Source organism: Callorhinchus milii, unplaced genomic scaffold (genome assembly GCF_018977255.1).
Source record: "Callorhinchus milii isolate IMCB2004 unplaced genomic scaffold, IMCB_Cmil_1.0 Scaffold6, whole genome shotgun sequence".
Lineage (NCBI taxonomy): Eukaryota > Metazoa > Chordata > Chondrichthyes > Chimaeriformes > Callorhinchidae > Callorhinchus > Callorhinchus milii.
The window spans coordinates 10,530,454-10,542,488 of record NW_024704747.1 but is presented as its reverse complement, the minus strand read 5'-3'; the positions used below and the strand labels follow the sequence as shown (position 1 = coordinate 10,542,488).

At 34.9% G+C, this 12,035-nt stretch overlaps 1 protein-coding gene across 1 annotated transcript in view; it reads right to left on the bottom strand.

The window, feature by feature from the left end:
- Positions 1-485: 485 nt before the first annotated feature.
- cfap221 (cilia and flagella associated protein 221) overlaps positions 486-12,035 on the bottom strand; it is a 38,528-nt gene continuing 26,978 nt past the window's right edge. Inside the window, exons 14-24 of the mRNA XM_042336212.1 lie at positions 10,951-11,041; positions 10,168-10,298; positions 7,820-7,900; positions 7,524-7,631; positions 5,943-6,143; positions 5,435-5,593; positions 4,696-4,796; positions 4,153-4,248; positions 3,516-3,626; positions 2,155-2,208; positions 486-842 (exon numbers count right to left, since the gene is read on the bottom strand). Of these exons, the coding sequence (XP_042192146.1) occupies positions 716-842; positions 2,155-2,208; positions 3,516-3,626; positions 4,153-4,248; positions 4,696-4,796; positions 5,435-5,593; positions 5,943-6,143; positions 7,524-7,631; positions 7,820-7,900; positions 10,168-10,298; positions 10,951-11,041 (1,260 nt within the window). The 3' untranslated portion in view covers positions 486-715. The remainder of the gene's footprint in view (positions 843-2,154; positions 2,209-3,515; positions 3,627-4,152; positions 4,249-4,695; positions 4,797-5,434; positions 5,594-5,942; positions 6,144-7,523; positions 7,632-7,819; positions 7,901-10,167; positions 10,299-10,950; positions 11,042-12,035) is intronic.

Below are 12,035 nucleotides of genomic sequence, written 5' to 3'. Positions count from 1 at the left end.
TGACAGGTAGAGCCCAAGCCCCATTGACTTGTCTGCCTTTCCAAATCCTACTGATGAGCCAGGCTAGATTGGCTGTCATCAACATTGATCTAGAGTATTATGGACCTGTCTGGCTCAGGAATTAAACTACTGAGACCGCCAAAGAGGGTTTGCTCAATTCTGTCATTCCATTGCCAACCCGTTATCTTGCAGCCAGTCACTTCAAGTAGACCCTCTTACTTTATCCATAACACAAGTTTAGATGGAGGCCAATAAATATCCATTAAGTGTATGTACAGAAAGGGTTCAAATGTACATCATACCCAGTCTGTAAATGAAGCTCACTGCAATATCACATGGTGCACTTAGATATTGGGAGATCTAAACAAAATCACACTGCATTTAAAAAAATGCTTGATAATTATGTGCACTGTTTCCAGTGGAAGTCATGTAATTAAAAAAATATTTTCTTATGAAAGATGCAATTAGTCAATTTGATTCTCATTTTCAATGATGTATATTAAATATCCAAATAGTAATATTACAAAACTGTAATAACTAACTCTTGGAATGCCTCTAATAACCACGGTCTTTTTCAAAGTATATTTTACTCACACAAGTTATCTCTAAAGAGAAGATTGCAAATATTACAAGCTTATCACTGCATTTGGTTTACAGTAGGCTAACAATATTTCTCTGATGAACAGTCTTTGCAGCATGTAACTGAAACCAGGACTCATGGAAGGAGTAGAAAGTTATTGGAAGATATTTTTTTCAGATGCTTCATATTGGCTTGAAACTTTGATCCGAGCTGATTGTTTTGTAATCTTAGAAACCACTCTAGCTGCTGCTCTCGTACATCCCTGAAATATATGCGGAAGATCACTGATTAGCAATGTTGTATATACTATTTTGTCTTTCAGATTAGCTAAAGCACTTTTGTAAATTTGAATAGAAAATACCAAAAATGTTTCAAAGGTGAGCTAGAAATAGTAACAGCACAAATAAATAAAAAATATAAATGTATTAAGCCTATACATTTGGTACTCTATGTTATATCAATACAAAATTAAGATCACACTTTTGATGACTAGAAGCATGGAAAGGTATTAGATTTACAAAGGCAAAGCATGTTACAAGTATAGCATAGTGTCTCCAGCTGGAATGTACATGAATTTTAAACTACCAGTGAACTTGATTAACATATTTTTGATGTGAAACAGAAACATCTGAAGATTGGAAATCAGAAATCCCCCCCAGAAAATATCATAAAAAGGTAAAAATGAGAAAGAGAAAAAAAAGGTACATATTCGGGTGTGATTCTTTATCTGAGTCCGAAATATTTTCTTCAGAAACTGACTGAATTGCTGTGGATTTCCAGCATTGCTGGTTTTGTTTCAACTTGTGACTGCTACTCATTGGTAATGTAGTCACATTGTTTTGCACTATTAAAAACATACAAAGTAAACATACAAAGACTGCCATATATGCTCCATTTCTATAAATATTTAATCTTTGAAATTATCTAAATATCTTAATAAAATTTATACGAGTTTCCAACGCTAACTGCTACCTACACCACCAGCTAATTGATATATTCATATTGCAGGGATAATGAATGTTTCAATATAAAACATAATTCCGTTTCCAATCAAAACCTGGAGGCTATTTTTAAATTTTAACACAGAATGACTCGAAGATTAAAAATAAACGATTTATGTGCAGTTTTTGCAAATCTGTGAAATGTAGTTCTCTGTACTTATAAAAAAAGCTTTTAATTGAATAAAAATGTTTTATTGAATGGTTGAAAATACACTAACTGGGGGTTTGTGAATAGGGGTCTACATCAGAAACAAACAGGGAATTTAGCAAAAGTTTTGCTTGACTGCAATTGCATGCAAATTATTCTGATGCCATTTTTAAAATGACATAAGACCATTTTATTGTTGCGGTGTATTCTTCATGTAATTACCTATTCTATGCATAATAGCTGTTAGGAATATTCTGACTATGAATGTTGAATGCAGAACCCTTCAGATTTTACAAGTAGAAATAGTTTTTCAGTGTTCTTCTGGTTAACGATTTACAGTAGACTAAAAAAGCAGCAGGTGTGCGAAGCTCACACACATTTCATACAAAGGATAATCAGTTACAACTTGTTCATGCTATATTTACCTTGGAATAGGTCCACGGCAAGGTGTTGCTCCTGGATGTTGTGCCTTGAACTCACTGAAAGAAAAGACTAAACAGTGATTATTATTCTCATTAATGCTTTTTAAACATTTAATTTCCTGTTATCCTTCCCTTTTTACTTCCTTCACAAAGGAAGTGTCAAAATGGGCCACCACACCAAACATTCCTCTTTGTATTTAAAAAAAGGATGAATCTAAGAGGTTACTTTAAAACAACCTAGAAGTGCGCTATTATTAATATCAAGGATCAACACAGAAAAACACAATTTCTACAGAATTAAGGTAGTAGTACTTTGAAAATAATGTACCTACATTATTTTACCTATTACGGTATTAAACAGAATTTTTTTCTAATCTGATGTTCAGGATTCTAGAATGACAAAGGATGACTTTCATTTTCACTTTCATAATTTGAACAAGAAACTCCTTTCTATAAAATTGCATTTGAAAGATTTTTTTCCCCCAAAAGAATCATAGAATGTTTATTGTGCAGAACAAGGTCATTTGTTGGCCCATTGTGTCTATGTTTGCTCTGACTTGATAACTTGAGTTATCTAAATTACTCCCATTTCTCTGCTCTTTCCACAATTACTCAATTTTGAGTTGGTTTGAATTATCTTCATGGATGGATGGATATCAGGCTAATCCAAATACCATTTGAAGTGGGATAAGGTTAACATTATCCAAATATTACTGGAAAATATTGAGTTGTGTCTTCAGCTGCTTTCAGATGAAAAAATAATGAATAAGTTAATTAGTCAATTAATAAGGTACTAGAGGTCATCTTCTTCTTCTATCACATCTACACATCACCACTTCAAAAACATAAAAACATAGTATAGAATGAAAAAAGATAATAATACTTGCATTTGATATAGAGCCTTATCACGTCTTTGAGATGTCTCAAAGGGCTTCACAGAATATACTGTAAGGTGAATTAACTGTATATTTTGTGCGTGGAAGATAGTAAATTATTAATTCCATTCCTTGCTTCCTATATGCAATGTACAATTCATTCTTTCCAACACATCAGAGTTCAATATGTGATATAACAGAAGTGATAACTAATCACTCATAACTGGAAGTTGAAATGGCTTACACAAACTAACAGGAACACTACACTAGCAGTAGATGTGTCAGAGCAGAGTTCCCACAATTCTGAATGATGAATCTCCGGTTACTCTCAGGAGTCACTATTCACCATAACGACTAGCACGTTTTGGACATCATTATGTACAATTTCAACTTTGATAGGCAAAAATTCAAGGAAGAATATTTTTCCTAAACGTAACATGAACAATGCTTTCCACATTGATCATGCCTACGCAGGAGCTCATTGTGTACCTGTGATCTTCAGCAGTTTTATCCCCGTCTTCCCCCAAGTAAGCCATTGTAGTTTCAATTTTTGTGAATTCAACATTCAGCATCTCTGGTATTAGTTCCACTTTTCCTTCCCTTTCAGTGGAATGCAAAGAAAAACAATTAGAATGACTACCACAATATTGGTAAGCAAAATACACTTTAATTCTTTTTTTATTTCTAAACTCTGTATTGTCCGCAATATTACTGCCACCAGGTCAAGGCAATGAATTTCACTGGCCATCTCAATCGACTTCATGTTGCACATGTGACAGCATATTGCCACAGGATCTTAAATGCTTAAAGTATATGTAATTAAGATGTTACTCTGTGGATAAAAAATATAAATGCAAATGCTGCTGGATAAATTCTATAGGGAGTTAATAATATTCTCAGTGACAAGTCTGCTTCTCCAAGTCCTGCTAATGGGTCAGACTGACTGGTCTATCTTCAGCAGTCCTTGATGTATTGTGGATCTGCATGAGTGAGACTGCCTATTCTTTTTGCTAATGCGCCTTACATTCGTGTTTTTCAACACTGAGTCTTATTAAGCACAATATATTTTTTAATACTTTTGCGACTGATGATCTTTGTGGTTATTTTGTGAATCATTTGTACTTACGCTCCTTCAATTACATTCTTCTTGTCCTCTTCTGGTAAACTATCCAATAGTGATGGGGCATTAATAGGAAGCAGATCTGTTGAAAATGGATCACTCCTAAACAAACAAAAGCATATCAAAATCATAAATGCTATTACTATTACATGCTATTATTTGTGGAGTCCTGTAGCTCAGTGGTTAGAGCACTCGCTTTGCAAGCGAGAGACCTGAGTTCAATTCCAGGCAGAGAGCGAAACCTTGGGCAAGTTTTCTTACTCCACACAGAGCCTAATAATAATCCCTCCAAAACCAAAAACAATAATAAATTGGTCATTTTCAATCTATGACTGTTTGTGGGACATTGCTGTGCGCAATTGGCTGCTGCGTTCGCCCACAAATATACAGTCAATTCACTTTACAGTGTGTTCTGTGAAGCGCTTTGGGACGTCCTCCCGACGTAAAAAGCGCTATATCAAATGCAAGGATTATTATTATTATATTATTATTATTACAATTAGAAATTAGATTTATATGAACACTAGAGCTTTTTTAAATAATACATACCATCGTGGCACCCATGAGCTGGTTAAAGTCGCAGTGCTGGATAAAGATCGAATAGGTGTTGAATAAAATTTCTTCCAAGTCATTAGACCTTTAATTACTTCCTGTTTGATCAACAGCAGAATAGTTAATTTGATTAACTACAATATTATTCTCTTGGATTTCTAGGATATTTATAATTCATTATAGAATGAAATGAGATATATTGAATATTAAAATGATTAAAATGATATATCTTAGTTGCTAATTAATAATTTATTCTACATTTACAACAAAACAGATTTATAATGAAGGTCAATCATTCTGCTTTTAACTTTTGAATGATAAAAATAAATTAAAATATATTTAAGGATCAACGCATTGAAACCAAATAAAATTGTCTGATTAAACATGCACCGAATACTTATGATAGACTAAGTGATCTTATTTACTGTTCACTGTAAATTGAAGAAAGTAGCAAAATCTAGAGGGCTGCTCATGGATACAATTCAAGCCTAAACCTTGTTCTTGTTCCTTATAACAATTCAGATATCACAAAAAGATTTATAGTTATGGACTAATTCAGTAAATGATACTTTCCTCATAATAAAATCTACGCTTTATTCCTGGTCTTCAGAAAATCTGGACAAGTACAATAGTATTTGAATATGCAGAATGAAACAACATACATTTAAATATGTAGTAGTGTAGAATGAAGAATGCTACATTTGTAAAAGAAAAAGAACACCAGTCGTAATCTTACATCTCGATCGAGGAATTTCTTCTGTGTTTTGGGAAGATTAACATCACCTGGAGGGTTTGCATTGACGATGTACTTTGGTAAAGGACAAATATGAAAATCCAGCTCTGTTTCACAATATGAAAGAGGGGGCTTGTATGCATGAAGTCCAGGAACAGAATTCTAGTAAAAAAAGGCAAATGAGAATTTTAGAATACTTCAGGAGGAAATTGATAGGCTAGAGAAATAGTTGGAAATGTGGCGATGTTTAGTGACGATGCATGTGTGGTACTGCTTATTGGGAAAAAGAATAGGATGTCATTATTGCCTGAAAGGCGATATATTCATGTCAGGTCAGCTAGTTTGTGGGTCAAACTGGCTGATGCGTTTGCCTATAAATACACTGTTGGCTCTACGTTTGAAAGCAAAAATATTCAGTAATCTTTGAAGTCTAAAAATAACTTGAAAATATTAACTTTTTTTGACTGAGGTACTCAATAAGGATTTGTTTTGTTCTTACTAATGTACTTACCAGCACATAGAGTGGATGATAAACAGGCGGTTTGAATAATCCTTCAGGAGGTAACAAGTTCAAGGGATGAACTGGTTTCTTCTGAGGATCCACTGTGAGATTCAGGAAAAAATCCTGATTAAGCGATTCTTCTAAGTCTACCAAATGTGTGGTAGCTATAGGAACCTTTTTCTCTAATGATTCCACTGGGTATAATTCATTCTGCAGAAATGAACATTTCAAAATAAAAAAGTGCTACATATATATTTACATATTGTTACATAAATTCTTCATAAAATAGTGGACAAAATTGTGGAACCCACAGAACAGGATATTAATAATCACTTAGAAAGACATACAATACACAATACAATTCATATTTACGTTCTGACGAAAGATCAAAGACCTGAAATGTTAATATATTTTCCTCTCTCCATAGATACTGCCTGACCTGCTGTGTGTTCCCAGCCACTTGTTTTCATTTTATATTTATGTAGTGCTTTTCACGTCACGTCTCAAAGCATTTAACACTGCTGGCTGGCCACCTAAGCTGGGGGTGGGAGCTGAAGGGCATGGGGAGGGAAATATGACTGAAAGCATGGTGAAGGAGCTATGTTTTGAGATGGTTTTCAGGGGAGGAAGGGGACAGTCGGAGGGACTCTGCGTTGGAGTTCCAAAGAGTGGGGGTTGAATTGTTGATTGCCCTCATGCCGATAGTGGGGAGGATTAGGCAGGGGACGAATAAACGATTAATTAAAGACAATCAGCATGGATTTGTTAATGACAATTTTTGCTTAATAAAGCTGAGAGAATGGTGAAATAACTGAGAGAAGTCATAAAGATAATGCTGTGGACGTGGCATGCTGGGGAAACCTGGTACCCTGACATCAATCTGCTTCACTTAAAGCACTGCGGTTCTGTGGATCCACGCTAATCAGAAATGCATGACATCTGGTTTTCAGTACTGACTGGCCAGCAAACCACATTAAAAATGGGTTGCCAGGAAACCACTGACACCACTTTCTGCACACTGAACACAGGAATCATTGCTGATGTCACTATCTGTACACTGCGCACATGAAGCAGCTTTGGTGTTATTTCCTCAAAGGAAGTGATGTTAGCAGCACCATTTACACATAGAAAGTGATATCAGCAGCAACAATTATTTCTAAAGTGCTTTAAGACATTTTAACATGACAAGGTCTTTTTCTTTTTGTGCTGAAGAACTGTTGCCAAGCAAATATTGGCATACCTCTCTAGATATCATTACAAATCAACAATTGTGGGAGAGGCCACTGTATCTTCCAATCAATAGTTTAAGATCTTTTCTTGAGGCATAAAGAAATACACAACATTGTAATAATCAACTTTGCTTCTAATCTGAGGCATCTTGACAATTGTGGAATATTGCGATGTACAATATAATAACTGGAAGAAGCATCACAGGCATCATTATGGGGAAAGTGTGCCTCTAAGTGTAGTATGTCTATTATTCAAGAGAGTCAACACTGTTCCTCATACAGTAATAACTAATGACTATATTTATATCCATGTTTCCAAGACCTATATTATCCTGTTCCCAAGATTTGATGAAAATATTACCTCTGCTCCTGATCGGAGGGGTCGTGACAGTTTTAAAGGAATATATGAAGATGAAGCATTATGGGCAGAATCACGTTGGTATCCCATTAATTTATAATGCTGAGGAATCTGTAAATTTACAAATTACATGCAGATAAAGGTTACATTAACCATAATCAATACATCAAAGATTGTATCAGTAGAAAGTAAGGAAAACATTAAAAATAAGGAGTTTCATTCAATATGTAACAACAATATTTAATTTAAAGCAGTTACTTTGTATCATTGATATTGAAATGTAACCTAAAATACATAACCTTTAGATTGAAGAATAAAACTGGACGTTCAACTGTTACTTCTAAAGTATTCACAGGCACCAATCCAAGTGCATCAGGAGCCTAAAAAAAGAAGTTTCATTCATGAGATACAATGGGAGCTTTTGGTTAACTTCAACAACACCACCACGCATTTATATAACAAACATTGTGCAGAATTATATCTCTGAGTGCTTTGCAGTGGTGGGGATGGACACCAAGCAGGGAAATAGGAGAGGAGGAAGAGAGAGTTGAAGTTGAAGAGATAGGTTTTAAGGCAGGACTGAAAGACAAATAGTGAGGAGGCGAGATGGCGGGGTTGAGGGAGGGAATTTCAGAGGTTAGAGGTGTAAAATTGTAACGCTTGGCCACCGATAGTGGCACAGATAGGCCATGGGACAAACCCTAAGCCTGAGTTAGCTGGTTGGAGGCAGTGAGCAAAGAAGTGGAGTAGCAAGAGATCAGAAAGATAGGGAATTATTTGATTAAAAGAATAGCTTGAAAGACTTTCATATTTACATCAAAGCAATCAACTTTTATTAGTTATTTTTCGTTGGCTACGGAAGTCACACATGTAGGTGTAGAGGAGCAGTTAGCAATAATTTTATTTTCTTTGTTCAAGTAGCCAAATATTTGTATTTTGTTGAATGATTAATACCATCTATCTATTTGATTTTGAGGTATTATGTCCACAAATAAAATGTCCAGCAATTTGATTTCCATTGTTTTTATAAACAGTGACATAAATTGCACTCATTATTGCATCATATTTGTCATTGGGATTAAAATCACATACAATTCATCTCCCATGCAAACAAATAGTTTCCTAATCTTTTTTTCATGAAGACTATGTCTCTTTAATTCCAAAAAATTCCAAAAAAAACACTTGTGCTGCATTGTTTAAATATCACACAAGCTGAGTATAATTTGGACATGAAAGAGAAAAACAAGATAAAATTGTACTAAACGGAGCTCACTCCCTGAATCATGTGGTTCATCCTTTTCTCCCACTGTGCATAATTAGCTCCTGGATGTCAGAAACGAGTTAGGGACAGGGTTCAGTAAATGGTACTGATCTCTATCTAGTCTCCATGGTAGCAACTACTGGTGCTATTGATTTCCTCAAAGGAGAAGCATAATGTTACTGTTATTATTCTTTTCAAAATTTACCATTGCAAGATTGGTCTCCCACCCATTATGCTTGCATTGTGCGGTCAATCTACAGTTTTCGCGAGATATTTGAATGTTTTAAAGCGTTCTTAAAATATCAGGCTCCTAAAAAATAAATCGCGTTGGACTCTGGTATATCATTCTAACCATTCTCCTCCCTTTCTACAAAATGGCAACAGAAGTTCATAATTATAATTGGAAACTAGCCTGGCGTAATTGGCAGTCCTCTCACCTTTGAGTCACAGGATTGTGAATTCAAGCACTTTATCGGGACTCTGAACACACAGTTACTATTACTTGTAGTAAATCATGCGAAGCTCCTTGAGATGTTCTCTTGATATGAAAGGTGCTATATCAATTGCAAGGATTATTTATTATTGTTATAATATAACGACTGGAATAGTGAAGTCGCCAAATATCCTACATCATTAAACGTAACATTGTTCTTGAGCTGTGAAGCATCAGATCATTAAGTGGCAGCATTAACAGTGATATAGTATTAGTAAACAATGTTACATGCACACTTGATTCCGAAATGTCATATTACACTGGTCAATTATAACAATAAAATAAGTGACTGAATGATTGAATAATTACAAGAACCAAAGTTTTTCCTGCATGTCATAGTTGGCATGCAGTAGTAAATGTGTGAGGGAAGAGAGAGAGAGAGAGAGAGAGAGAGAGAGAGAAAACAGAGAATTGACCATAGCTGTTGTAGAGAAGAAAAATACTTCTAAAAAAGTATTTCATAATATCAAAACCATTTGTTTATTCATATGATTTCTGATAAATTTGAAAACTTTAGAAAGTTACTTATCTTCTCAGTACGGCTGTATTGCCCTGGGCCTACAACTACAGGATCCCTAGGATGTACAGGTAAATTATGTGGATAGTTCACTAATATTCTAAGCTAGAAGGAGATGCAGATGACAAAAGACCTCTTTCCTAGTGATTTAAATAACTTTTGTTTCCCATTCCACAATCTGAATACATTGTATTTGAATTGACATTTTGCAGTCTTTTCTTGGCAAACAGGATGTGAACTATTGAAAGCATTTTAGTTTTTATTTAACTACTGCAATGTTGAAAACAATTAAGTCAGCAGACAATTTAAGACTGGAAAAGTTTGTCATTAAACATAAATAATTCAAAATTCCCAAATACTTTTATATATTCCATACCAATTCATCAATCCAGTCAGGAGGGACATAATAAGGAAATGTGTAAGGCAATATGTTGTCTTTGGAAAGGTTTGGAAGGCTGTTTTCCTCTGTATTCTGATACAAATTGTTGCCAAAGCTGAGAGTGCTCCCTGTCAAAAGAGGTAAAAAGGGGAAAACGTATTTTATCAGAGAACAGAGTACACAATTTGTTTGTGCAAGTAACTTAGTCACTTAGGTAACACTCACACCTCTGATTCAGAGCTTGTGGGTTTATATCTGATATCAGATCATGTTTGAGTTTATAATCTATGCTCACTCCAGTGCCATGCTGGAGAAGTGTTGGAAGTGCTGTTCTTTTGATAAGATGTTAAACCGAGCTAGGTTCGATTGGTGAATGGTACCATTCAAAAACAGAAAAAACTTCTCCTAGTGTCCTAGCCAACAATTCCCCGGATAAAATTGATCATTAACTTCATTTGGGACCTTGCTGCGGGCTAATATTGGTGCAGTGTTCACCTACAAAAATAAAGTCACTCCACTTCACATTAGAATCTGTACGGACAGGACGAGGAAGAGTCACTCTGGGATACAGTGGCTGAAGGCTTGTTCATCAATGATGGGGCAGAGTAGTGAAGGATGTGAAGCAAGCTGGTGTTTGCTGAGTGGGGGGAATCGCTAGGGCAATAGTGGTAGGAGGTTGCTGAGGTAGGATAGGATGAATGTTCCACATTTATCTGCTATATGTTGGACAAAAATGCTTTTGGAGTTTAAAAAGATACAATGTGTGACAATACAAAATACCTTTTAAACTGCTTGCACTACTTCTTTTGAGGTTTTCAACAAGCTTCTTCAACAAAATCAACCTGCTATTTACTCTGCATCGTATAATAATCTAAGACAAAAAAAAGTTAGCTAATTAAGTACATTATTGACAAAAGTATTTGAACATGGCAAGCAGGAATTGGTTAACTGAGTCTGAATCCAATCTTTACAACGCAACTGTTGTTCTAGTTCATGTTCAGGTTCATTTTAAACCAACAATTATGCATCTATACCTGCCTGAATAGTCCCATGCACATTGTTGAAAATCCAAATGCAATATCTTTTTGAATCTGGAAACATTTCAAAATTTTTCCTCAAATAGAATTCATTCAGATCCTTAAAATATTCTGGAATTCTACCCCAAATAAAGGACAGCGCAATTTACAAACATTAATCAACAAGGAAGAAAAGTGAAGGAAGAAAAGTTGCCTGAAGATCCCCAAATGCAGATTAGTTTAGTGCAACTCACCGTGTTGTTTTCATAAAAGTGAGGATGAGATAGAAATGAATACTGCGAACATTAATTCTTTTCAAAATTATTGAATTACTTTTGATAATTTCTAGGAAAAGTGGAAGGATATTCATTTCAACTGTGCTCTTATCAACAATTTCAGTGTACTACACTAAAAACAGATAGGTGTCACAGACAATTCATACAAAGAACCAGCTTATTTTTGGCAAATGGGCTAAGGTCAGATATGTGGGCTTTAGTCATAGATCTAACATCACAGGGCTGAGACTTTCCAGTTCTTGAAGAAAACAGCTGTATCAGTTTATTCTTCTGTTGTTTTCCATGCTTAGTGTTTAATATAAATAGAAAAATTAAACGATGAAAGCAGCATGAAAACAACTCTCCAGAATTTCCTTTGAACTCATCAGGCTCTGTAGTTATTTAATACTTGCACTTATCACATAAGCTCAGTAATATTGAGCCAAGGAGAACGGTACAGAAGCATGATAAATCAGATTGTTATTCATTCCAGAATTAAACTCTGAATATAGACTTCAATTCTACTGGAAGAGAAAAGAAAGTCAAATAACAATTTGACGAATAGGTTTATGCC